The 26830-nt window shown below is 38.7% G+C and overlaps 5 protein-coding genes across 7 annotated transcripts in view; 4 read left to right on the top strand and 1 right to left on the bottom strand.

Annotated features, from left to right (window-relative positions):
* SLC5A11 (Sodium/solute co-transporter-like 5A11) overlaps window positions 1-26830 on the top strand; it is a 50466-nt gene that overhangs the window by 7990 nt on the left and 15646 nt on the right. The window contains exon 1 of one of the 2 annotated variants that reach the window (XM_065495627.1): window positions 26547-26804. The exons of the other annotated variant lie outside the window; for it this stretch is intronic. The gene's annotated coding sequence lies outside the window, so the exon portion shown is untranslated. Of the gene's footprint in view, window positions 1-26546; window positions 26805-26830 lie in introns of those variants that run through there. 2 annotated transcript variants of the gene reach the window in all.
* Window positions 4414-5543, top strand: LOC135946462 (uncharacterized). The gene is made up of 2 exons (XM_065494683.1): window positions 4414-4894; window positions 4956-5543. Exons 1-2 carry the CDS (start codon window positions 4486-4488, stop codon window positions 5231-5233), a joined length of 687 nt encoding a protein of 228 aa, XP_065350755.1. The 5' UTR covers window positions 4414-4485; the 3' UTR covers window positions 5234-5543.
* On the top strand, window positions 18196-19445 carry LOC135947064 (uncharacterized). Its single transcript, XM_065495629.1, has 2 exons — window positions 18196-18612; window positions 18698-19445. The coding sequence occupies exons 1-2, from the start codon at window positions 18234-18236 to the stop codon at window positions 18976-18978; spliced, it is 660 nt and encodes a 219-aa protein (XP_065351701.1). The 5' UTR covers window positions 18196-18233; the 3' UTR covers window positions 18979-19445.
* Window positions 19981-24560, bottom strand: LOC135947065 (omega-amidase NIT2). 2 transcript variants are annotated; one of them, XM_065495631.1, is made up of 6 exons: window positions 24401-24560; window positions 24175-24324; window positions 23887-24083; window positions 23666-23834; window positions 20799-21032; window positions 19981-20213 (listed from the first exon to the last, which is right to left on the bottom strand). In XM_065495631.1, the coding sequence occupies exons 1-6, from the start codon at window positions 24426-24428 to the stop codon at window positions 20128-20130; spliced, it is 864 nt and encodes a 287-aa protein (XP_065351703.1). In that variant the 5' UTR covers window positions 24429-24560; the 3' UTR covers window positions 19981-20127. The 2 variants fall into 2 exon arrangements, with proteins under 2 accessions (XP_065351703.1, XP_065351704.1); XM_065495632.1 differs by having other exon boundaries at window positions 23887-24097; window positions 24401-24547.
* On the top strand, window positions 24632-25692 carry LOC135947074 (uncharacterized). Its single transcript, XM_065495640.1, has 3 exons — window positions 24632-24788; window positions 24936-25043; window positions 25106-25692. Exons 2-3 carry the CDS (start codon window positions 24984-24986, stop codon window positions 25283-25285), a joined length of 240 nt encoding a protein of 79 aa, XP_065351712.1. The 5' UTR covers window positions 24632-24788; window positions 24936-24983; the 3' UTR covers window positions 25286-25692.

Raw genomic sequence — 26830 nt, 5'->3', positions numbered from 1 at the left:
TTCAACTTGATATTTCAATTTTGAGAAAAGTAGCTTACTCAAGGTTTGCATCATTGTTCACGGGAAATGGAAATCAGGCGTCATCCGGCCCCATTAATAGATCTTTAAATCTGTTAACTTGAAGCTATAAAATCCCAAAATTACCCGCTAGGAATTCAAAGACTTGGCCGGTCCTTAAAAAATGGTAAGTATAAGAAAAGCAATCTCTAGATAGAGTGAGCCTAGAGTTTCCAAGCCTGTGCGGCCAATGTTGAAAATTTTAATTATTTTTTTCTTATATTTTTTACTATTTCAATACTGATTGACCGTTTAATCTTGAAAATTTCTCGCTCCATCCAGAAATTTATTTTCTACTTAACATCTTAAGAGTTTATAACTCTCGACCATTCTCGGTATCCCAGATACGCTTTATTCGATGAAAACAAAAATACCGATCACCATATAATTGTACAAATAAATTTACCCAAATAAAACACACAGAATGAATAAAATGCATAATAATTTTATTTGAAATTAGAATGTTTGAAATTTTCTGTTCTATGCCAATATTTTGTAAATGGGCTTACGTAATATTTTTCTGGTCGTGTCAGGTTCGTATAGAGAAATCCAAATTCTTTTAATAAAAACATTTCGAAGAAGCCTGCGATGTATTTTAATACCGGTTTTTGGGATTTGACTCGCAAATGGGAATGTTTCTGGTAATGAACGCGGGCTCTCTGCGAATCTACGTCACTATCTGGCTCGACAAAACCCTTTCCTCGGCAATTAAAGAAATAACTCTCAGCGCACCATAATATCAAACTAGCGGAGGACCAATGTGCTAAGAGTGCCGTTTAGCTCGTGATTTCTGACTTCTGACCAACTTAAGCTGGAATGTGTTTGCGTTCAAGGGCGTGTTACGCTGCTTTGGCCCGTTTTTCCCTGCATTGCGCGCATTCCACTCGGATCGCCGGCAAATTCCACGCTTCTTTTTCTTTTTCACGCTGCGGACGTCTCGGTGTGCGTATGTGGAAATTGTTTTCATTTCCTCCTCTCTTTGCTTGCGTTTGTTTGTGGGTCGAATTGCGACAAGTGAAAAGTCACACCTCTGCTGACGATGGAAAAAGCAGCCGAATGCTAACGACACACGAGCGAGCGAGTGATCGAGAGAAAAGAAGAAGCCAAACGAAGAGGAGAAAGAGAAAGCAACGGTACTTTTCCACGCGTTGTAGTCCTGACCTTGCTCGAAATAATCACGCACTGCTCTTGTCACTGGGGCTACTCCAAATTTTTTAGGAAACATACTCTCAATTAGACCGCGAATCCTCCGACTTAATTGGCCCCGCGCGCGAGCACCGGAAAAACGGACCTTAAATTAATTATATGTGCACGAGCTCGGTGGAAACGCGCGGTGTTGACAATGGCCAATTTGACCGAGCGCTGAGAAAAAATCCGCAATTTGCGTCCAATTTCCTCGCTCATTGCTCCAGAATTTGGACGAAACTAGAGCCGTTGTTTGCATACCACAGAAAACCGCTCGGAAACGGGGCACACTCGGAATTTCTCGTGATTTACAATTAAAAAGTTTCAACTCGTACAAACTGTGGTAGCTTATTTTTATGAAATTAGTGAAAATTAGAAAATTTCTTAGCTCTCAAAATATGAAACTGACAATCTGTGGACTTTTGGATTTTTTTTCGGTATTTTTCAGAGTTGCCTTATTTGCTGCTGAAACAGCCGGTCTCAAATATACACAATTCCGGGGATTGAGCTCACACATGAATCATTCTCAACATTTTTCTTCTATTCTTTCATGTTTGGCTCCACAGTCCTTGTGGATTTTTCGAATATCTCGTTCCCTTTCGAGAATAAATAAACAATAGAGGGTAAAAAACCTGGAGCCAGATTTTCGTGACGCGCCGGTATGGCGTCGGGTAGGGTACGGCACTTTGAAACATGCAATTGAAAGTGTGGTATAAAGAGGATATATTTCGACAATAATGTGATGAAATTTGCATTGCGTTACGCCGATTCGATCGGAAAAAACACTTAGTACAGAATATTTAAAAAGGACTTAAGGATTTCAAAGTTTATACACCATTTTGGAACCAATTTCAACGCGCATATGGCCACCGGGGAGAAAAAAACTTTGATTTCTAGGATCTTAAGTATTTGTAGTGCAAAAACATTTCAGTAATTCATAGAGTTTAAATTAATAATTTGTTATATTCACTCTTTCTGTCAACAAGATCCAATAAACAGTTGATTGACTGAAATTCACAAGTCTTGAAATCGTAGAAACACAGATAAAATTTGTAACTCATATAGAGTCAGGATACTTGAATTGGGACAAAAAATGGTTCTTAAATTAATCAAATATCACTAAATCTCTGTTCAGATCATTAAAATCCAAATCTCTCTTAGGAAAAATGGAACAATCTTTAATTAGCTCTGTTAAAACGATCATTTATAAGGCAGAATTTCAATCATCAATCTCTTAATGTGCCTCTTTATGGCTAAAAAACAAAATATATATTTTAATCACAAATTATGTAACGACGAAATTCAAGCAATAATACACAAGCTTTTTTAATTATGGATGCAACTTAGGTTGTTTAATAACCGCAATACTTAATCTGCAGCAACCGCCAAAAAGCTAAGCCGCAGAGCAGCACAATCGACAATCAATTTGAGGTTTTGGGGCACGCGGCTGCTTTCGGCGGCGTTTAATGCAAAAAAGCGATTGTTCCACACGGCTGGTCGCTCGCGACGTGTGGCGAACGCAATTACATTCAGCTTTTGTGACTGAGAGCGAGTGCACGCGCGCCGCGATTGATGCTGGATGCACCACAAAAAGCAGCAAAACAAACGAACCGCCGACGACGGCGGCGAGCCTTCAGTGACATAACAACGAACGAAACGAACCAAAGAGCACGCGACAAAGCAAGAGAGTGAAATTGACGCAGAGAGCAAGAGTAAATTTGGCCCCCAGTCAACGTACTAAATGATTTGAAACCGCAAGTGCAAAAATCTGTTTTTTTCTGCACGTGGAATGCAGGAGAGGCGTGATGTCACTGCAGAATGCGGCGCAGTTAATTTCTCCTCGCTAGTTTTCAATTGCGAGCGTCGTCGTTTTCTCCCGGCTTTGGTATCGCGAATCCATTTCAGCGAAAGCAAACGAGCAAAATTGGGTTCGTATCAAAGAGAGACGTGGTCCAATCGGTGCGGCTGAATTAAAGGAAGTGCTCGCTCGTTGATTGAGCCGCCGGGCCGCGGTGAGCATGCAAACCGATCGAGTGGTCCACATTTGAGACCAAGATGTGCTGATTTCATCATCCCATCCGCGTCCAATGAAACCTGCGAACGCACAATAAAAGTAAGAAGCGAAACGGGGTAGCCCGCGCTCGTCGAAAAATCCTGAGCTGAAATGGATTCAATTAATGCACATCGCCGAGGGACACACACAGTCAGGCGATCACAGAATTGGATTGCTCATGATTTTTTGCATCACATTGACTTGATTTTAAATTTAAAATGATGTAAAATTCGAATGACTTATCATGGGAAAGAAATCTTGCAGAACCTTTTCAACTCTCCTTTCAGCCAAAAAGTGAACGGTTTAATAAGTGAATTTTAGACGGTTTTTTGGCCATAATTTCATAGTTTCAGGGGCAGCAATTCTTATAAATACGTAGTTTTGTATTCTCTAAAGAGTCTCATGGTCAAATTCAGATGCTCTTTCGCCGTTGAATTTTAATTATTTTCTACAAAATGCATCACAAATTGGGGGATTTTGTTTATAACTGTTATCCAGGCTTTTTTAGAAATTAGCAAAATCTAACTTCATTGCGCAACAGTGTAAATAATTGTTTTAAAAAATTCCATTTAGAAAAAATAGACTAAACTCGAATTTTAACTTTCTATTTCTCAAAACAAAAAAAAAAGAATAAAGACTTAAAAAGACGCGGCAATTGTAATCTGTAGCTTCATTTTCATAAATATATCGATTTTGAGATTACCAACTACTCTAAATTTATTAAATCTCAATAAGTATTTGGGTAATTTCTCTTTATAGAACCCACAGCTTTCAAAAGTAACTCATTAATGTATGAAAAACCACCTGATAAAATAAAAATAAACGGTGGAATCATTGCATCGTAATTTCCGTGCCGTTGAAACCAAAATTAAGTGGATTCTTGGAATATTAAATGCACAAGCACGGTGACCCTCGAAGAAGAAGAAGTGTCATCCTCTATCGGCCCACTTCTCTTGTCAGTCAGTCAGCCGGCATATACGTACAATTTGGTCGGTTTTCACATAGTACGCGCGCGCGTACCTCGTGTGTGCGAGCAGAGGCCTGCTCATCTGGAGGGTACGGGCGAGGTATCCGGAGCCCCTCCACCTGTCGCGGCCGCTGGATAAAAAGACAGGCTGGCCTGAGGATCGCTTACAACTGGCTCGCTGCTTGCCTAGTGAACGCACACTCAAGCCACTCAAGACCGAAACATGAGGTTGTTTGTTGTTCTCAGCTGCCTGGTGGCGGCCACCATGGCCGCTGGCCTGCCCGAAGACACACTGGGCTTCGTGTACCGCGTGTGGGACGACTGCAACAACAAGGCCGACCTGGACCTGACCTCGTGCCTCAAGGTCAAGCTGGCCACCGCCGTCAGCCGCGCCGCCCGCATGAACGACCTCACCGTGTTCGACGGAGTCACTTTCGTCCGCACCGCCCCCGTTGACGCCACCCCCGAGCCCTCTGAGGAGGCCGTCGAGTCCGCCCTGCCCCGCAGCGCTGACGCCCGCGACGACACCCTCAGCGCCCTGATCCTCGAGCGCGCCACCCAGTTCTTCCAGACCCACTCGCTCTCCGTCAAGGTGCCCGAGTTCGCCGAGCGCAGCCTCTCCGCCGGAGATGGTGAGTTCCAGCCCCGTTTCACCACCAGAAAAGATTTCTAATAAAAACATTCCAATTTTAGCCCGTGGCAAGATCAAGAAGATCGCTCCCCTGCTCCTTCTGCCCCTGCTGAAGGCTGGTCTGCTCATCCCTCTGGCCGTGGTGGCCCTCTTCCTGCTCGCCGGCAAGGCCCTGATCATCAGCAAGCTGGCCCTCCTGCTGTCTGGTATCATCGGCCTGAAGAAGCTGTTCAGCGGACACGGACACGTCGAGACCGCTTACGTCAGCAGCGGCGCCAGCCACGGCTGGGGACGCTCCGAGGAGGCCCAGAACCTCGCCTACAGTGCGCACGCCAACTAAATTGTACCGTCGCTTAATTTATTTTTTACACGAGAGAAAAATTCCTAGCCGTTAAGACTACCCCTCCGAGCCCCCGTTGTTGAGACGACCGACGCTTTTGTTATACCCACACTAGACCAATCCCTCGTTCCCCCCAAACTTAATTTATTGAATAATTTATTTTTATAAGTCGACGCCTACTACACACATCGTACACACACCACTCAAATGCAATAGTCCTTTTTTATACAAACCAATAAGAACCTTAATTTATTATTTTTGTACAGAATAAAACTCAGAGACAAAAGATGAAGAATGCCTGTGAAACTGACCGTGAATTTTCATTTCATCGAAACCCACGAAAAAAGAAAAGAAAAAGAAATAAAACTCACTGAATCGTACGCAAAATAATAATTAAGCGGCGAGTGTTACACTGACCCAGTGAGACCGCCCGTGGAGGCCGTTGATCTTCTATTTCCTTCCTCTCCATCAATCGCGACGCTTCTTCCTAATTGTAAGGAGACGCGTATTTCGTGTCACGTGATGCATGAGATCAGGGCCCGCCCAGCCGTGGGCCACTGACAGAGCGGCAGGTGGCCGAAAGTAGGTGAGCTGGTGTCCGATGCTGCAGCTGGATAACAGGATTTCGGCACACGCACGCACACACATCAAATAATGAATGTATCTCGCTCGCTGCCAGCACACCCATCTGGCTCTGCTGGAAGATGTCTCTGGAATTCCACTTCCGAAGCTACCTGCCAAAGGGCAAGGCTGGTGACAAGGAAGAGAAAAATTCTTTCAAGAGATTTTTTTGTAACACTTTAATTTGCAAGCAATTAAAATAGATTCGAGCTGATACATGATAACTCTTCTATAGGCGTTAAGTTGGAACAGTAAATTATTCTGAGCCAGCGGTCCAATTCAAATTCGTGCTAATTTTATAAACACACGCGGCAGCATGCGATCTGTCCTGTCTTTTTACCGTTAAGTCTGTTTCGTAACCGTTGAAATTAATTTAGAAGCAGCACAGTTTTGATTCACATTCTCATTTTAAGAATTTTACTTTCACACCTCTCGTGATGGTCGTGACCCGTCCTTCTACCCACGCCCACGCAGCATTTATCATTCTTTTTCCGCACATATCATAATTGAGAATCTCGCATTTCGCTTTTCACTCGTGAATCAAAGTCAATTCTAGGTAGGAAATCCAGAGTATGCGCGCGGTGCATCCTGTCTGACTCGTTCAAACGCACACCCCGCTGACCCAGATGCACTTCACGGAAAAACAAACAGTCGTCTTTTTCTTCCACCGCGTCCACTTTCACCGCCCACAAAAGAAAGACGCGCGCTAAACGAGTTTTCCCAATAGAACCAAACCCGGCTTTTTTTCTCGCACACAAAGAAAAGCGTCTTTTAGTGATCAGTTTTCATAACAACACGGCAAAGCGTTCAGCAAACACTAGCGATGAGCGGTTCAATTCTCTTCTTGGATGTCTAGTTCAATGTCAGTAGGATGAATGTTTCGTCGGTTCTTTGAGGTCGGCAACCAGCGCTGTGTGCGTGTTCACCGGGTTGCATATGCAATTCATTTAGCGCGACTTGTTTCACAGAAACTTCTCCTTTACCATTTCAAAGCAGCATCTTGCAACTTTTACATTGAGAAGAAGTAAAAATGCAGCAAACATAAAACCTTTTAATTAAATCCTAACTGAAAACTTTTATTTAATTCATGGGCTCGCATACCAATAATATTTTAAGTTATAATTTTCAATATTTTCTCTAGGCTTAAATTTTTAAAAAGAACGTCTAAAATTACTAAAACAAAATCCCTGCAACAATTTTTGGTGTTGTAAGAAATAAAAAATATGTTCTTTGACATGAGTAATCGATCAAAGTCAAGCGTTAATCGTTGCAGATGAACGGATAAAACGGAGTTTTATCGCTTGATATCTTTCATGAGCACAATTTGTCTCTGCAATCGGTATTAATTAACTTGCTAGCAAGCATTTCAATCTAAAATCGGAATTTCAATGAGAGTTTTTAGCACTAAAAAAAATCAAAAGTGTTTAATTTCCAGCAGATTTGAAATGTGAGAAAAAAATTATTTAATGCCTACTATAAAGATGATAATTTACCTAGGCTGCAATCTTTGAATCACGATGAAAATATCATCTATCTGTCTTAGCAAATTTGATTTTACCAAGCAATCGCTCTTTCAACAGTCTGAACAATGGAACCCATAGAATTTTATTATCCTCGCTATAGGCGTGCCACTCAAATTCAACAGCTCAATTCTTGACGGTGTAGTGTCAAATAAATTTCGGGATTTGCTGACGTAATTATGTTAAATGGAACTATATCAAAGGCACCGTGTCACTTCCTTGAGAGGTAATCAATCCATTCACAGCTGTTGTGAGTAAGTGGAATGAACGCGTTTAACATAACGCACACACAAAGCCATTCCATTGTCAAGTTCCCGCGTAATAAAAGCTAACGGACCGAGTCGTATTGCATTTTGAATAAAATACAAAAACATGTAATATATATATATATATATATATATATATATATATATATATATATATATATATATATTACATTAAAAGGAAAGGGAAGAAAAATCTGATGTAAAAAAATGTTGAATTTTATTTTTCCTCCTTTTGCAGCCTGTTTCACCAAAATTCTAATTGTTTGACCAGCAGTAAATCAAATCTAAAACATTTGAATTGTTTGTATTTAATTGGTGTATTCATTAATAAGGGTAAATTTGCAAAGCATTAAGGTCTTTCATTCATTGAAACACGTTGTTTGGATGAAATATTGTCAGATTAAAACCCTTATGGCTTATGGCTATAAATAAAAAAAATCGTATAATTTGTATTACGCAGGAATGCCTATTTGTGATTCACGGTTTCTTATCTCCTTTGCATCGGTCTCTCTAAGACGGCTAGACACAGTTAGGTTAATATTTCTTTTCCTAGAGAAAAATGATTTGAACAATCAAAAAGATAATTTGACGGCTGCACGGCCGTAGGGCATTCGGTTAATATCAATTTGATTTATGGTGTAGTTAATTAGAGGTTCAGCCACAAAACAGTGGTTTGCCTGTAAAAATATTTTTCAACTTATTATTGTTTACGCTACAATTTGAGTAGGGTTTAACTCCCGTAATTGGAGGTATAAAAATCCAATTAGCCACAACTGATCGTAATTTTGTTCGTACAAATTGATATGAGATGGATGGTTCAGCTTCTCAAACAACAATCAAAGCCGATTTGAAGGTAAAAATTGGAAGATACTTTCACATTCAAAGTATAAAAAACTCTATTTTAGCAATTTTGAATTCAAAAATACCTTTTTACGGTTCGAATTGAAAAGTAGAAGCTTGAAGCAAATAAAATCAATTTTCATCACATAATTCACCTCAGATGCCTTCCGTTAAAATATATGGCGGTAAAATATTAATTCTCATCCTGGACACTTAGGTTTATCCCGTGAGGAAATTAAAAAAAATCAATCAACTGCTGAATCAAATTTTATCTCGAATTGAACACTTCTGCCGCTTTTTCAGATTTTATACACAAGCAATTCCGGTTGGCGCGAGGAATTCCTCGGCCGGACTCGACTGGCATGCATAATCTCTCGGACGTAATTACGAAACTCGCATCGCGCGGCCATTAATTTTTGTTGGCCGCTTCTGCTCTTTTCGGCCTGCTCGCCAACGGTTTCTTCTCATTCATTTGGGCCGCAAGCAGAGAAAAGTTCGTAAATGGCCACTAGCAGCAGGTTGCGGCCGAAAATCTGGGTCTCATGCGCGCGTAACGGTGCGGTCCAAGCAACAGAATCCCACCCAGCATCGGTCGCTAACATAATTTTACTCTCCTTGGTCAAAAACATGCGGGTCACAGCGAGCATCCCGTGAAAAAAGTGCTGTCCCTCTCAGTTGCACTGCCAGTCGCTGCGAGAAGTGTACTTTCACGAATCACGACTATGATTATATTGTATCAAAACCTTTCCATGTACTCACTTCTCTAAAAGGAAGATGCTACGGATGGCAAATAAGCAATTTTTCCCGTAAATTAAAGTTGATTGACATATAAAAATGCATTATTTTTTATTCTACATATGTTCCAGATGAAACGAAAAGTTATAATTAAAGAAAAGCCGAGTTTGTTATCAATTTGAAAAAGATTTTAACAAGCTAATATTCTGTTAGGGGGCTAAATTTTTCTTGATATTGATGAAAAAACGAGTGATTCAGGGAAATCAAAATAAATCAGAGTTGAAATATTAAATTTCTTAAAAATCTAGTTTTAACTTAATCTAATTTTTTTGCAAATATTTAATATTCAATATGGCCAGATGGCTTGAATAGCGTAGCAGGCACTCTCTCTGTCTAAATTCTTTAAATCTAGGCTGACTCCAGCTTCTTTGTAGATGATCTTCGCATACTAAATGTTCTCTCTCTCTCTCTTTCATTCAAAACCAGCTTTTTAAAATGTTCCAAATAGATCCTAACACTAAAACTAAGAGAAATTTGTTCACACGACATTCCTGCCATGGCTTCAACGTTTTAATTTGTAAAAACACACATTATGCCGGATAGAAGATTATGGTATTTCAAACTGAGTTAAATGCTGTTGCAGGCAAAATGTTTTGAAAGCAACTATGAAGCATTTTAAATCCATCTATAGAAAATCTGACAATATCTAAATCAACCGAATTTGTCCAACAAAACGTAGCGCTTGTTTATTTCATTTTCCTGATTAAGTTATTAAAACTTATTGCAACCTAACTGGTGGTTTCTGCCAAAAAATTTAAAGTGGATTTATTAATATTAATTATTTTTTCCCTTTGATGGTTTAGTGAAAAATTAATGCGCAATAATACAAGGTGGACCACTGAAGCTTCAACAACAACTCAGAATTTGCTCGTTTTCCAAAAAAAAAATTGAAACGCTTGATAATTTTTATGGCATATTTCGATTCCTACTTTCAACTAAGGTTTATCCTTTTGACGGGTTTCGCACACCAACGATCTTCTTTAGTTGTTGTTGGGGATCAAATTGATTGTGAGCTGACCGAGGTGAATTTTAAATTGAATGCTACTATAGCTTGACTTCTAACAGTTTTTTAACCTCTTCCTATCATATACCAATTTAAAAAAGCATTAAACTGTTTAAAAGTAGTAGGTTATTGCATTATATATAAAATTAATATGAGCTGTTGCCTGACAGTTTGGACCGCCCATAGATATTGATTTAAAGAGCCAAATAACAGTCCAAAAACTGAATGAAAAATAGATTCTTACTCTGCCAAATTGTATTATTTTACAAAATCAGACTAACGAGACGTTTAAATAAGCAATTATTTCAAAATGATTTCACCGCTTAATAGGGACGTGTCAGTTGGGGGAAAACGTGTGCTTTTTTAGCGATCCATTAAGGAGGAATTAGGCGACGCGGCGCCAAACCGGTTAAAACCGTAATGGTCGCGCCAAAAGTATGCTTTCGGCAGGCGCGGAATGCGAGAGGGCCGGCAGAGATGAATATCTTGGGCACAGACTACAGACCGACCGACCCGATCAAGAAAAGCTAGAAAAGAGCAGCAAACGAACGGTCCGAAAACGAGGGCTTGGTCTGCACACATTGACCTGGCCAGCAGCAAAAGCTCACGCCTCGTCTTTACATATATAATACTAAATTTTTGGTGAAATATTTCTAGAGGAGCACGCGCGTGTGAGAAAAACCGCTACGGCAGCGGAGATGCAGCAACGCGGAAGTGGTGAAAAGTCCGAAATGAAGTAAACCCGCTCCTCACTACCTACTGACTCACTGACTCGCTTTGTCCGCCATAAGTAGCGTGTGTTATGTGCGTTGCGTACACCTCGCGCACTTAATTCAAGCCCGTACTTCGTCTTGAATGATTGGCTTTTATGGCGGCAAACGCTCCAATTGGCCGCTCCACCGGCAATATTTTTCGAAATGTGCGGTAGCTCTCCACGATCTTCGCTCCGTTCGTAAAATAGACTGTTTAACTTCAGATACTGCTTGTCCATACTGTCAATATTGTTTCTTCACTTAGAATTTAAAAAATCAGCTTTAAAACAATTTTTGATACAAAATTTGGGAAAAAAACTTGCTTTAAATTTTTTGTTAAAAATAGGATTTGATGCTATATATTTTGAAATGGATCAATGATCAATCTGTACTGCAAATCGTGGAAAAGGTTTTACTTGCTGACCAACAATATGAAAAGTTGTTTATTTTTGTGTTTGAAAGATAAATTTTAAGCACCAAATATTAAAATAAAATCGACCTTAATTTGGCTGATTTTTTACTGTTCAAAACGGCTCACACACTTAATGACCATTAATATAGACAGCTTTAACCGTTAAATATTGTTTAATGTGGTTTGCAAGGATTTTAAATTGCAACATAGAAAGCAAAGTCATGCTTTTAAAACATATTCATTTATTCATTTATTGCTTGTTTATTCTCGCCGAAAGATATGTACATACATGTTAAAAAACAATTTGTCAAAAATTAAAAATAGGAAGCACATAGTGAGAAAAGGCACCATTCCTTAAGATCAGGAAAAGAGTTGACGACCCTTATGCTATTTTGAATAAAACCCCCGTTCAAAACACGGTTTACTGTATCAAAAATTTTGGTTTAAATTAGTTTGGGTTAAATTAGTTTTTTTCAATTTAAATATAATTAATTTATCCTCATTAGTACGTGTCAACGTTGTCCACAAGAAAAATATTCTTAAATTATAATGATACATCGCCACAAGTGTTTTCAGCGGGAACGTTATCGAGAAAATTTGCATAGGCAAATGATGGGAGAGACACTCAGTGCAAAACCGTGAGATTTGTGCCGCTCATGAATTTCAAATTAAAATTAGCATTTAACAGAGATATCACATAATATAAATAGTGCTCGTGTTTTGACAGTAATTTTAGGAAAAAAATGTGATTTTCTTTGTGTTCCACATCTGGCAGGCGAGATTTTGAACAATTCCCATCTCATTTGAATAAACGGTTTCGCGAGAGAGTCGTTTGATGTTTCCTTTGATGGCGAGTAAGGCGTTTGAGTCACGTTCGACCCGGCTCAACTCCGACCCCGCAAAGCTACCTTTGCCCATTATTCACAATGCAAATCGCGCCAAGAATGCAATTGCGCGGCGCGGATAATTATCTTTCTTACGGTCGGCGGATGTTTTGTTTACAAGATGAATGCACAAGTGTTCCACTAAACGAGGAAGCATAATATACGAAGCCTCACTCGATTTTCTCCCCGTCTGTTTGTGATGAGACTCGCAGAGAAGATTGATATATCCAACAAAATACTATTACGGATCGATGCATTTTACTTAAAAATCATACCGCTGCGTTTAAGTTTTAATAACATGGGATTAAAAAAATTGCTCTCATTCTCAAGCACGTCATATTCGCGATGCGTTATGTTTAATTTCTCGCCGGCAAACTGGTTCAATTGCTTAATTCGGTTTAATTCGCATGTGCTTGTTTGAGCATTTTCCTTCCTAATTGCTCTTTCTCCTCATCGGACGCGTCTATATTGCTGTTCTAATACGCGCGAGAGACATGTATCTTCTCTGTGTAATTGCCTGCGTTTCAACAACTGCAAAACACAAAGGCGGAGTTTGCGTTGAATAATGCATGAGAGAAAATGGATGTGTATAATGGCACACGCGCACACATAGGCAGACAAAACGCGAGAGAGATTGGGATCAGAATAGAGAAGAATGATGAGAGGTGCAACATATAAAAACTCTTCGCACTCTTTTATTATCTTTTTAACTTGTTGATTTTGATACAAAAATGTTAAGTGCGAGATGAGCACACGCGATGAAGAAACTAACGTTAAGTGGTAATACAGCACCAGATTAATTTTATGATTTCATCGTTAAATGTTACATCCTTTAAACAATCAAAAGTGTTGAATTGAAAACTACTATTTCAATTTGTAGCTTTAATAAGGGGATATCAAATTGATTGTTTTAACAATAATTTACTCTACAAGGTGTAATAATAAAAAAGGAACTCTCTACAGTTAAAATTGAAGTGGAGAAAATGCGTTTGAGAAGCATGCTAACTTTGCAGCCACTTTTCTCAAACATTTACAAAGCTTGGTCAATTTTTACTGAATCCTTAGGGATCAAATTACGCATTGGCAGCAAGGATTTCCTGGGTTTCATTCCTCGTTAACCAAAGAGTTGTACCAATGGCCTGCTTTGCCGATTCAAAAATTATCTAAATGCAACTAATTAATGTATAAAAAGCAATATTTTTTATTCGAAGGTCGTTTTGAAATTTAATTAATGCAGATATTTTTTTAATTTTTACCAATTTCTTTGTTAAATGTATTAATTTTTTTAGTGAATGGTTAGGAGTGCGAAAAATAAAATTGAAGACGAAAATATACGTTTTAACATTGCGCGAAGTCATCAAAAAAGTGGGAACTGAATTTTTCGATAAGCAAATTTTAAAAATTAACCAATATTTTACTCCATATTGATTTTTTCTTAAGTTTTGTTGAATGCGTTTTTCATTCATCAATAATTTCACATTTAAGTCTAGTGGCGAATAATACAGGGCGGTCAAAAATTCAACCTTGAATAATTACGATTTAAAGAAGACTTAGTTGAAAGTGCTGAATTACATAAACAAATTTTTTGTGTTTGAACTTCAATAACTATACTTATTGCTAAAATATTTTCGCAAAGAGAAATCACAAAATGAAACAGATTCGTGCGGAAATTTCACCGGTACTATTTTTAGTCTCGTGTTCCCACCTGTTGCCAGCACCGCAAAAATGTGACCCGGTCTAATCTGGATCCTCCATCTATGTCGTGAGTATGGTGCGAAAGAAGAAACGCAAGACGCTGATTTACATTGTCTCTTCACTCCCTGTATAATAAATGATTACGATTTAATTGCGGTGTGTTCGCTGCGTGATTCGCACATTCCTTTTGTTTTCTGTGCGCCCCATTTTCCAGGTCGATTCGAGGAAAGGCATCCAGAATGACAAAATGAATGCAAGAGAGTTAATTAAAAATCGTGGATTACTATTAAGCATGTATTTAACATAATGATCCTGAAAAGATATTAGTTTGGCGCACACGCTATTATAAATGATTGCTTTTTACGCAGAATCCAAAATCTCACCTCTCCTGGTAAAGGAAAAGCAAGAGGAAAAACAAGCTGTTATAAAATAGGTTGTATTTCGTAACTTTATCATGTTCTTTTCCTGGTTGCTATGATTTAATTTTGACCATTTTTTCAGATAAGAGTAGAAACGCTTAAATTTATTCTTCAATAATGAGCAATTACCTAAAATTTGAGATTTTACCAAAAAAGGCAGGCAAAGAAAAAATTATTTTCTGTTCTTTCGGCTATAAAAGTAAGAATTTAAAAAACTTTATTAAATAAATTTTTTGTTTAGAATGATACACCTTTATCACATTGATATATAGTTTCTGATTTTTTTTAATTTTCCACTAGCAGATGAGCTCTCTAAAATTGTAGTGTTTGCCGTAATAAAACAAATATTTTAGCAGAAGAAGGCTCAGTTTTAAATTGAGAAAACTCTGGTTTGCGACGACGAACAATATCCAATAGCCATAATTGGAGTAAAACTTAACCATAAAAATCGCAGACAGTCAGCAAGGAGCGTGTTAAAAACTCTCATTTCTTCGGTCACGCCTAGGAAATAGGCGAATGCTCATGAAAACGATCAAAGCAGAAAGAAGAGGCTTTGAGAATAGTAATTAACCGCGTGCCATTGCTGAGTGAGTGAGCGCGTGTAATTATGCGCAGTATCATTTTCATAATTAGCGCGCACACGCGGCCGGCCGGTGCGCGTTTGCTCTCGTAAAAGTAGCAATGCGCTCCACATTCTCGCTCATTAAGCATCTCATTTCGCGCCACCGCAGCAGAGGAACACACACACACACTTTGGACCGGGCCTAACTAGCGTTCGCTTCGGGATTATCGCCGCGGAGAGCAAGCCGCGCGATCCGATTCCGAGGGGCTGGAGTCGGTTTACTGCTCTCCCAAAATCTTTTAATTGGGCACCTCCAGCTCGTGCTTGCTCGGTTATGGGTCGCGTACGCGCTCACGCTTTTATGACCGAATTTGCGGCCAAAATCGCAGGCACGACTCGTCTTCGTGATCTTAGAAAACACATTTATTGCACCAGTCAGCCCGATTTGGAACACAGTTTAAAATTTCTAAATTAGAATATGACTAAAAAGATAAATTGTTCTGGAGATTTGAAAAGTTTAAAAATCTCTACGTGCAATTATTGTGCGGCATTTTTTTAGTGTTCAATTAAGACCACCGCATTTTCCAGTACATCAAAGGGAATTGCACGGATATAATTCAGTTTTAAGACATTTGAACTGATTTTAACCATAATTAAAAATTAGCTGAGGGTTTTTCAGTTTTAGGAAGGTCTTGCCTGTTATCAAATTAAACAAAGATAATATTTTATTTCGATCTGTACACCGATACACCTCTAAGAATAGAATAGGGAAATACTGATTAATATTGTCTAAGATAGATTAAATTCGTGCTTGTTTTAGGCTCTAAAAATCGACCAAAAACCCGAAAAAATGACTTAAATTTTACAGTCCAAATCATGATAGTAAAAGATAACGTTCAAGAAAAATACTATATTTCAACAAATTTTAGATATTATTTCAGTTGTTTACAACTATTTTTAAAGAAATCAATTATTGCTAGACCATTTTTTGCGTAGTTTGGTCTTAGGTTTGGTAATTACATGGTGAAATTCAAATAATTGTTAGTATTATAATTCAAGCTGAGTTGACCGTCTCTTGAAGGGACGTGTAGCGCCATTTGCATGAGTTAATAGACTTGTATGAGATTAGCCTAATTCAATGTCCCAAACGCATGTAATTTGCTTCTCTGATTTCTGTGCCACAAAAGCAAATGAGGAAGATCCTTTTTAAGAGGCAGTATATTTGGACCTGAAGGCTGAAATTTCACGTTGATTTGAGAGGTGCCTTCAATTTCATTCATAAAACCAGCTTCGGAAGCAATTACAGTAAATTTTACTGCGGGGCCGCAGTGCTGCTGGGCGGAAAGGCCCGGCGGCGTCGAATTTTACTCCTCGACTGATACACTTTCTACAGTCCACGTGCTGCAATGGCAAAAAGAAGCGTGCGAGTTTGTGTGAAGTTACATCAGGCTGGCTGGATGCTGCTGCTACTACTATTTTTCATTCTCTGCTTCAATGAAAAAAAGAGAAAATTCGCTTCGGTTTCCATTTCGGCCGATTGTTGGCCGCGGCAACAATTAGTCTGAAATCGCCGCGACACATATCCTAGAGAAAAGCAGGCAGACGACGCACGCGGGGCTGCTGACCTGAATTTCGCGCAGAGCATATCTCTTTTATTTCAGCAGGATGCAGACGAGCGCGGCGCAGATCCTTTTCTCCAATACGCCTTTTCGTATTTCAGACCTCTGCTCTGCACGCAGTGATTTATCGACGCCGAATCGTGCACGGGAAAATTCGATTCACGCCGGGCGCGAATTTGATTTATATAAGTGCATGCGAGAGCCGAAAGTTGTTTTATTGTTTGCCAACTGATTGTTATTGAGCCGGCGAAAGGAAGCAAATAATAGAATACCTGAATGGATGGATGCATAAATTGCCAATGATGAGAGAATGATGGGCGTATGATTATTTTATTGTTAACTAAGTAAAATTATGAGTAGAATTGTCTGATATCATCAAATCAGCTCGTTCCCCGCCAGATTTGCAGTATTCTCAGTCTTTTTTTTTAACAAAACAGCAAGAAAAGTACGATCGCTTCAAAACAATTGTTTGAACTTTTAACGTAAATTATTCTCTAAAAAACGGGCAAATGTGTTTTTTGGAAGATTTATTGACTAAAACTTATTTTTAAAAAAGCTGGGCGTAGTTAGTGTTCATTATTTTTAGTTATCATAAAAGTCAAAAGCAAATCTTAAAACTGTGAAAGAAAGTTAAGCAACAGAAAATATTTCCAGTTAAGTTACTAAAACTGTACATAATACAAAATTCTAATAAAATTACACTTGAAAAATAGCTTTGTTGAAATATCGTCAATGGAGCAAAATTTTGCATTAGTCCTAAATTCCATTTTTTTATGTTGACTGGTCCAAAATGAAAAAAAAATCAACAGTATAAAAGTTCACTCAACTTCAACACTCTTTAAGAATTAACATTTTTAATTGATTTTAATAGAATTTGTTGGTGCATAAATTTCTAAATTACATCAGTGAATCATCATGGGAAAGTATTATTCCTGATGTTTTAATTATTCCGAAAACGTGAGTAAAAAATTTCCAGTTAAAATAAATAAATAAATAAACACGGGAAATTATTTTCACAATGCGCCCTCTTCCCAAACCCTGGTTTGTCGTCTAAAGTTGTTGCTTTTCTTTTGTACGCGTAAGTAGCTTTGATCAATAGGTTCACTGAACTGCTTTTAATGCAAACGCGTTGATCTGGACAGACAAGAACAGGTTAGTGAATCTGCCCAAGAAGTCAGACAAAGCAGCGAAAAAGAAAGTGCATGATGCATATCAGTAGCAGCAGATGAATCGAGTGCGATCACCGCCGAGCTAGCAACGGCAGCGGAATGTATCGCCTCTGGAGCAAAAACAGCAGCCAGTCGTCAATGTGGGTTATTATAATCACGGCGTATGAAAATGAATCTGCGTGCCGATGGAGGCCAAGGTGAAGTTCATAGGTGTGCGGAGCAGCATCCGCGCGCTGCCGGGGAGAAGAGGGGCCTGGCGGCTGGCTTCCGCGGCAGGGTCCATCGCTGGCGCGCGGTGCCTTACCTCGGCCCCCTTCTTGACATGCTTTCCGCCGCGCGCGCTCTTTCTCTCTCTCTCTCTCCTTCCTCTTGCCCCGGCGTACCAAGGGAATAAAAGAGCCGTCGAGACTGATTGTTGCATCAGTTTCGGTCCAAAATTAAGGATGAACAGAATCGCTGGTGTCTTGTGTTTGATGGCGGTCGGCGCCATGGCTCTGCCTTCGCAGCAGCCCGACTGGATGGGCTGCGGCGGCCAGGGCTTGAGCCTGTGCCTGCAGATGAGGGCCCTCAAGTTCGTCGACAACCTCAACCAGCAAGGAAAGGTTGAGCTCACCGACGGTGTTGTCCTCGTCGGAGAGCCCGCTAAGGCCGGCCGTGCCCTCAACAACTTGGAAGACTCCCTGCCCTCCGACGCCGATGAGCGCGAGAACCAGGTCCAGCAGCTGCTGGTCGAACGCGTCGCCCGTTTCCTCTCCACCCACACCCTGCAGGTCAAACTGCCCGAGGAGTCCATCGATGAAATGAAGCGCTCTGTTGAGGAGGGTAAGCATCACATTTTCAAAATACTACATTTTCTATTTTAAAAATGCATTTCATTCAAAACACTTTCCTCTACTTTCGTCCGCAGGCCGCAAGAAGAAGAAGAAGTTCCTGCTGCCCCTTCTGTTGGCCCTGAAGCTCAAGGCCATCGCCCTGGTTCCCCTCATCATCGGTGCCCTCTTCATCCTGGCCTTCAAGGCTCTGGTCGTCGGCAAGATCGCTCTCGTCCTCTCCGCCCTGATCGGCCTGCAGAAGTTGCTTGGCGGCCACAAGACCGTTGAGGTTGTGTCCTCCCACGGCTACGAAAGCGACCACCACTACGGCCGCTCCGCCGACAACCTGGCCTACAGCGCCCACGCTCCCCAGTAAAGCGCCAGCAACCAGCGGCAGCAGACTCTTGACTTTTCCCGACTTTTTCTCCCTGCTCTATGTCTCTCTTCCAAACCTAAAATGACGGACTGACGCCGGCATTTCGACTGACTGCACCCTCTCCAAACTCTCTACCGTTTACAAACAAAACCTCAGGACTGCCAGAAAATCAAAAACCACCAACACATTGCTCAATCTTGCCCTCTTCAACCACCTCTGCTCACAGACTTTCTTCCGAACTGTTTTTTCTCACTCAATCACTCTCTCTATTGACTCGGACTGTGCGTTATTTATTAATTAATTAATTTATTGCAATTATTTAAAATTAAAAATAATCACACCGGTGCCCACTTTGTCGTCTGCTCAAATTGCAGCAGGCGCGGTGGCTGAAAATGTTGTTTCCCTTCTGTTTCCGAAGCGCCTCTGTCTTTTCTTATTATGTAATAAAGTGTACAAAAGCCATAAAACGTGTATTTCATTGCTAACTCGCTCCGTTCACCCAATTTTTCGGTGGCCCGGCGTGAATAATTGGACGCTAAAACAATCTAAACGGCCAATCTCGAGTAATTTACATAATCCGACAGATAACTGTACTTGAGAGAGCATCTCAAGCTGCAGATCAGTATTCAAGTGGGTCTTGCCGGCACCGCTGCTGCGTGAGAGCCGATTTTTTTTTTAATGTGAAATGGCCGGTCAGGTGGCCACCACTACCTGCCGGGCGGGTTTCATCTTTCTTGCTCATTTCTCGCGACCTCTCCTCTCGCACGCATTTCGAAATACCACCAGTTGTTGGCCCACTTATGCTCAAGCCGCGCAGATGAAATTAATGCCCCTTGCTGATGTCAACAAACTTAAACACGCCAATGTCAAGAACTAAACGAAAACGACCCACCAACACACATGCTTCCACGTATTCCATTCTCTCGCGACAAACCCAGCGGCAAAATACCTAATTTGCAAATAAGGAGAGGACGAAAGTCTAGAAAATTCTAAAGAAGAATGTTGGATTTTATCAAATCAAAATATATATTTTCAAGTATTTCACAAAGACAAGATCTCATATTGATTTGCAATTCAGGCAGCACATCTGACCTTTTAGGTCAGCCCTTAGGATCAGCTAAATCTCAATAAGTAGGATAAAGAGTTTGCTCACTTTTCGACAGTATCATAGAGGTCAGTCCTCCTTTGAGAGTAGACTGGAATTTGCTGTCTGAATTCTTCTACAGTAGACAGGTCTGCAAAAGGTATAGATTTTTTTAGTTTTTAATAAATAAATAAACATAAGAAATTTTCTTAAATTGCTGCATATAACAGAATCAAATAGAAAGGGGTGGCGACAGACACCAAAGAGGCTTCTGGAGTCACTCGCACTGCCATGAAAATATTTCCCCATTTGGCGGGAGAAGGACTAGGTAAGTGTTTCTAGAGCCAGGTTTTCTGATGAGGCTTGGGATTAGCCAAAATTTCAATGCAAACCAGTACTGCGACTGATTATTTAATTCCTATCACTATCACTGCACAATTTATTAAAGTTTGCAATTCCTGATCATACAAGCAAATTTAAATTTTCCATTTCCAACTTAGGAAAATACTTTTAATTTTTTAAGTCACAGATTAAATATCTTTCAAATTAAAACCAACCATACTATACTTGTAAAGAAAATCAGTTAAAGAAAATAGCCCTTAGAGCCTCTGAATATAAAATTTCTTGTGTAAGAAAATTAGCAATACACAAAACAACGCATCTCTGTTGAAAGTCAGCTTATGAGAAAATTTCTCAGGCTGAAGAAAAAAAAAACAAATAAATAGTTAATTCCTACCTATGTCAGCGTAGATGATTTCCTCGTCAGCATCAGCCCTGCAGAGAATCTTTCCCCAAGGATCCACAAGCATGGAGTTGCCGTAGCTCTGATAGCCAGCGCCCTTAGTCCTGGCGGGAGCGATCGCTGCGACGTAGCACTGCGTATCCACGGCCCTGGCCCTGATCAACAGCTCCCAGTGCAGCGGTCCAGTGGTCATGTTGAACGCACCAGGGTACAAAAGCAGACTGCATCCTGAAACATAACCAAAATGCATGAACCAAATGGAAGGATCTAAATCAAGTGACACCCCCCTTGGCAAGTGGTCTTCAGATTTTGATAAAATTCGGTGGAGATGTTGCCCTAGGGGACCTAAGTTGAACCCTAAAATATTAGGTGAAAATTCCAAAAATTGCCCATTTTACAGGGGTTCAAAATTTGAGATTTTTGAAAAAGGTGATGTTTTCGGCGATTTGTAACTTTGACCCTGTTTGTGGTAAACACAAAAATTTGGTATCCAAAATAATCTACGTTTAATGCCAAACAACTTCCCCACGACAACCAACTTCGTAGGTCAAAGGTCAAGGTCACTAAATTCGGGTCACATTTTTCAAAAAAATCCCACATACCCTAGTACATAAAATTTTGAAAATTCAAAATAGCCAAAATGTGCCTCATATTCATGGTAACAACATATAAAAAATTGGCGAGACTTATTTTTTTCTTTTTCGAGATATTTTGAATTGAGTGTTAAAAACCGGTGTTTTCCGGGTCTTCTGATCGCAAATAAAAACACGTTTTCCGCTTAATCTCAGCTTCTATGGGTCCGATTTAGAAAAACCGCACACCATTTGATACGTAATGACCTCCCCTAGGTAATGCAAGGGATCATAAGGGTGCCCACCCCCTTCGAACCCTTAACCACCCCCTGGAAATCCGAAAAAATTTTTTTTCAAATATTTACTCTCTAACTCGATTAATTAAGCAAAATACTAATCAAACATGTTTTAAAATAATTAAAATATAAAATATTTTCATTTACTTTGTAGAAAAATAACTTTAAAAAGGTAAAATTGCTATTAATAAAATAATTTAAGTTTATTTTAAATATAAAATTATTTTCGGTTTTTGTTTATTCAAAATAGCTGATTTTTTTATTTTTTTTTAAAGAATCTTAAAATATATTTTATATTTTAGAGTGTTCTTTTATTATTATAAATAAATGCAACCATTAATATTTGTAAAACCATAAGCATTTGGTGAAAATTGTGTGTTTAACAAATTATTGATATTGGTTGCATTTCTTTGTATTTATAAAGAAACACTGTAAAATATAAAATATATTTTAAGATTCTTTAAAAAAAATAAAAAAATCAGCTATTTTGAATAAACAAAAACCGAAAATAATTATATATTTAAAATAAACTTAAATTATTTTATTAATAGTAATTTTACTTTTTTAAAGTTATTTTTCTACAAAGTAAATGAAAATATTTTATATTTTAATTATTTTAAAACATGTTTGATTAGTATTTTGCTTAATTAATCGAGTTAGAGAGTAAATATTTGAAAAAAAAAAATTTTTCGGATTTCCAGGGGGTGGTTAAGGGTTCGAAGGGGGTGGGCACCCTTATGATCCCTTGCATTACCTAGGGGAGGTCATTACGTATCAAATGGTGTGCGGTTTTTCTAAATCGGACCCATAGAAGCTGAGATTAAGCGGAAAACGTGTTTTTATTTGCGATCAGAAGACCCGGAAAACACCGGTTTTTAACACTCAATTCAAAATATCTCGAAAAAGAAAAAAATAAGTCTCACCAATTTTTTATATGTTGTTACCATGAATATGAGGCACATTTTGGCTATTTTGAATTTTCAAAATTTTATGTACTAGGGTATGTGGGATTTTTTTGAAAAATGTGACCCGAATTTAGTGACCTTGACCTTTGACCTACGAAGTTGGTTGTCGTGGGGAAGTTGTTTGGCATTAAACGTAGATTATTTTGGATACCAAATTTTTGTGTTTACCACAAACAGGGTCAAAGTTACAAATCGCCGAAAACATCACCTTTTTCAAAAATCTCAAATTTTGAACCCCTGTAAAATGGGCAATTTTTGGAATTTTCACCTAATATTTTAGGGTTCAACTTAGGTCCCCTAGGGCAACATCTCCACCGAATTTTATCAAAATCTGAAGACCACTTGCCAAGGGGGGTGTCACTTGATTTAGATCCTTCCAAATATATTATTCCATGATGAAAAATGAAAAAAGGGTGATAATGCAATAGATGGATTTTAGCAGAATTTTGTGGAAAAGCTTAAATGGAATTAAATCCTAAAATTTTTAATTTTCATTGAAAGTAAAAAATTGACAGTTTGTTGCGAAATTCTAAGATTGCAGTGTCCAAATTATTCTGGACATCAGTTGAGCAGAGTTAATATATGTTAAATAAAACCATTCATAAAACCATTAAATAAAACCATCATTCACGTTTTTTTCTTGACTTAACAAACCCTGTTGCATTTCCTATTTAAAAAAAAAATGTCACATGAAATGACAAATGAATTCATGCTAGAGTGCATTAAAATTATGTCGTTCAAATTAGATTTATCTGGATACCAGGCTGAACATAAAAAATATTTTATTTTTAAATTTCGTTAAGCTCCTTTTAATGCACTAATTCTTTATTTTTTGTAATTTTAAATAAAAAATATAAAGTTCTCAAAATCCTTTAGAAGGCTATGAAGAGATGGAGTTTCTTGATACTAACTAGCTATGAATCAAGCTCTTTAATAGAATATAATTATCTTTTGAGTATAATTTCTATTTATGAAGAAACATACCTTTTCAAAAATTCTTAGTTTTCCATACATGACTAATTTCTTACCCATTTTTCTATAAATTGTGGCCATTTCGTTGAAACGCAAATCATAGCAAATGCCCAAGCCCACTTTCCAGCTGCCAATATCAAAAGTAGTGAGACCTCTACCAGGAGATAGAGTCTCCGACTCCTTGAAAGTGATCTTTCCAGGAATGTCAATATCAAACAAATGCACCTATCGAATAAATCAAATTTTAAACATGTCGACGAAGAAAAACTATGCTCACTTTCTGGTGCTTGGCCATCAGTGTCCCTTCAGGGGACCAAACAGTGGACGTATTGAACAACTTGGCGGTTCCATTCTCCACAAGTCTCTCGGGAATGGAGCCACCAATCAAATGCACTTTATTGGTTTTAGCTGCATCAGAGAGTGAGGTGCAGCTCTCTCCAGTGGGAACTTCTTCTGCATTGGGCTCAAAATGTTCTGAAAATAATAATCTATTAAACACATTGCAGAATAAAATTTATACATATATATTAACAGTATAAAATATTATGTGTATCTATATATGTACTTGTCCCATAAGGTGAGTTGAAACATTCAGGTAAAACAACAACATCTGCATTTTGTTTCTTCGCTTCTCCCACGAGACTCATTGCTCGCATCAAATTATCTGCTTTCACTGCAGACACTTCCATCTGGATCAAAGCCAGCTTCAGGGTACCTGTGACACAATTTTACAAATTTAAAAAATGAAAAAAGGATTAAGATCTAAAGCCGGCTTTAGTAAATTCACTTACGAGCCATTATTTTAGCTGCTGTATTCATTCAGATTTTCAGTGACAGCTTTCCCAACTATTAAAAGAAAATCTCTTAAAGAGAGGTTGACAATTAAATGAGCAAAAATTTTCTTCTAGAAGATATGGGAGTTTTGCAGCTTCCAGCAATGTTTACTTTCGACCGCTGGTGTGTCAAAGGACGGTCAGCCACGCCCCCTTGTCAGCCAGCAACAGCGATCGTCATCGATCAGCGGGAGAGTACTGTGAGGGCAGCTTGCTTGTTTATGCGGGGAGCAACAATTTATGCATTTTATTACTAATTTACGTAAACATTCTACAACTTTGAGGCTGAAACCAACATCTAAGGGAAGGGAAACCCTTCCAGAGAGTACTGAACTAAAATGAACAGGTAAAAACCGGATTAAAAAGCAGTAAATTGTTTCAAAAACAAAAATGGTTTTTACCACTACATATGTATGTATATATACATATTGTTTATATGTAATACAATTTTGCAAATTTCAATTGATAGTAACAGTTTCTATAATATTTGCAGCACATCCTCACTTCCAGTCAATATGCACTAACTGATTTGAGCAGAGCGATGACTCCGTTTGACGATTTTCTGTATTTGGTCAATTCCATTCTCTTAGGAGAAGAGCCCGTAAGAGTTCATTAATTTCAAACATGATCCCCAAGATTACTATGTATGTTAATTTTTTCTAGTCTGTGGAAGATTTTATTCTGCTGATTGGGACGTTTGTTGCGTTCGTGGCGTTTGTGCTGTGGTGTTGCTTCCCCATCGTGCCCAAGGAAACCAACAACCTGACGCCGCCGCTGCACTACGAAACGCGGTACAACCAATATCGAAAGGTCTCCGACATGGATTACAATAGTGGACTCTAAAACTTTAAAATCTCAACCAACCCAAGAAGGCTGTCAGTTGGAAAAGTATTATTTTCGTTGTCAAATGAAACGCGTATTATTTTGCAAATTATTGCGCAGGGCAATACACACAAAAAGCTGCTCAAAATTAGCTCCCACTTGATTGAATGAGGAAAATCTGAATGTAACATGGTAGCATTTTTTTCTACTACAGTGTACGCGTGTTCTGCACAACGTACTTATAACACTGTCTAAGTCAATTTATGCTGTTGTTCAGTCATTATAGATGTTTTTTATCTAGTCCTTTTTTAGTATTCTAATTTACAAACTGTCACTATATATTTCATTTATTAAATGACGACTGCCTAATGTGTAGCGTTTGTGCGTGTTAAATTCAAATAATAAATGAGACAAATTTTCATCAAGAATGGCCACCAGTCTTTTGTCCTTTATTGCTAAAATATTATATTTTTCCCTTAATACTTTTTATCATAGTAGCTATCAGAGTTCAGTTACTCAGAACGATTCGTGCTATAGCTGTAGAGGGGATAAAAAGTTTTTAATTTCCTTTCCTATCCAACAGAACTGAATGCATTGTACTCGGTTACACTTGTCCACTGCTAACAATTTTTCAACTAACTGCTTTTAACTTCAAAGGAGGCTTTGTTTCTGAAAATCGTGAAGTAATATCGCATGTTGAAAGAGGACATTATGCAAAATCACGTCCTGTCGGATTTTAAATATTATTTTGTTAGCAAAACTTAATTTTTACTGGACCACAAAATCTAAATTTTAAATCCTTTAAAGGTATAATCACCTAAATTTGGTGCGAATAGGATGAAGGTAACCCTGCTGCCCTGTATATTTTGATATGTTCTCATTTAATTTTTATACTGGTCTAAAAAACATGAAATTTTGTGATATTTTATTTTTAAAATCGCCCTAACTAGATGTGTCTGCAGTGATCTTCAGCCCCTATGTATTCGCATCTAATTTAGGTGCTTCGGTCAATGTTAATTTGCTAAGCGCTAAAAAGTATAAAAATATATTAATTGGTTCCTGGTAGCAAGGCACGAACAATGGCAAAAATTCCAGATTCATTTACATTTGAATTTACTTTTGAGTCTTATTGTGAGTTGTACCGTTGTACCCAGTTGGACCTGGGACCTGGACGTGAGCATTTTTGGTTTGTTTACATCAGATCCGCTGATTCTCAAGTGACACGCCCCCTTTTCACCAACACGCCTCTCAAAGTGATCCCGGCAGCAGTTCCTCGGCCTTCTAAAAATTTTTGTGAATACTTGTTCGACGTCTTGTGCCGAGCTGTACCTATTTTCGGCAAAACACACTCATTCATTTGGCCCAATCAGCACTTTGCGGATATCATCGATCATTGTTCTATTTATGGAACTTAAATCCTACGCCTGAAGCAGAAGAGGCCGATACACAGACACACATCCTCTACTTGGGAGATTGCGCTCCCGCTCTTGCAAAGCAAACTACTACTTTACACTACTTGGCGACGGGCTTGAAATTTCTTGTGAGTACTACCATATCATAGACCTC

Source organism: Cloeon dipterum, chromosome X, assembly GCF_949628265.1.
Source record: "Cloeon dipterum chromosome X, ieCloDipt1.1, whole genome shotgun sequence".
Taxonomy (NCBI): domain Eukaryota; kingdom Metazoa; phylum Arthropoda; class Insecta; order Ephemeroptera; family Baetidae; genus Cloeon; species Cloeon dipterum.
Note: the sequence above shows the minus strand (reverse complement) of the source record. Positions and strands in the feature narration are given on the sequence as shown.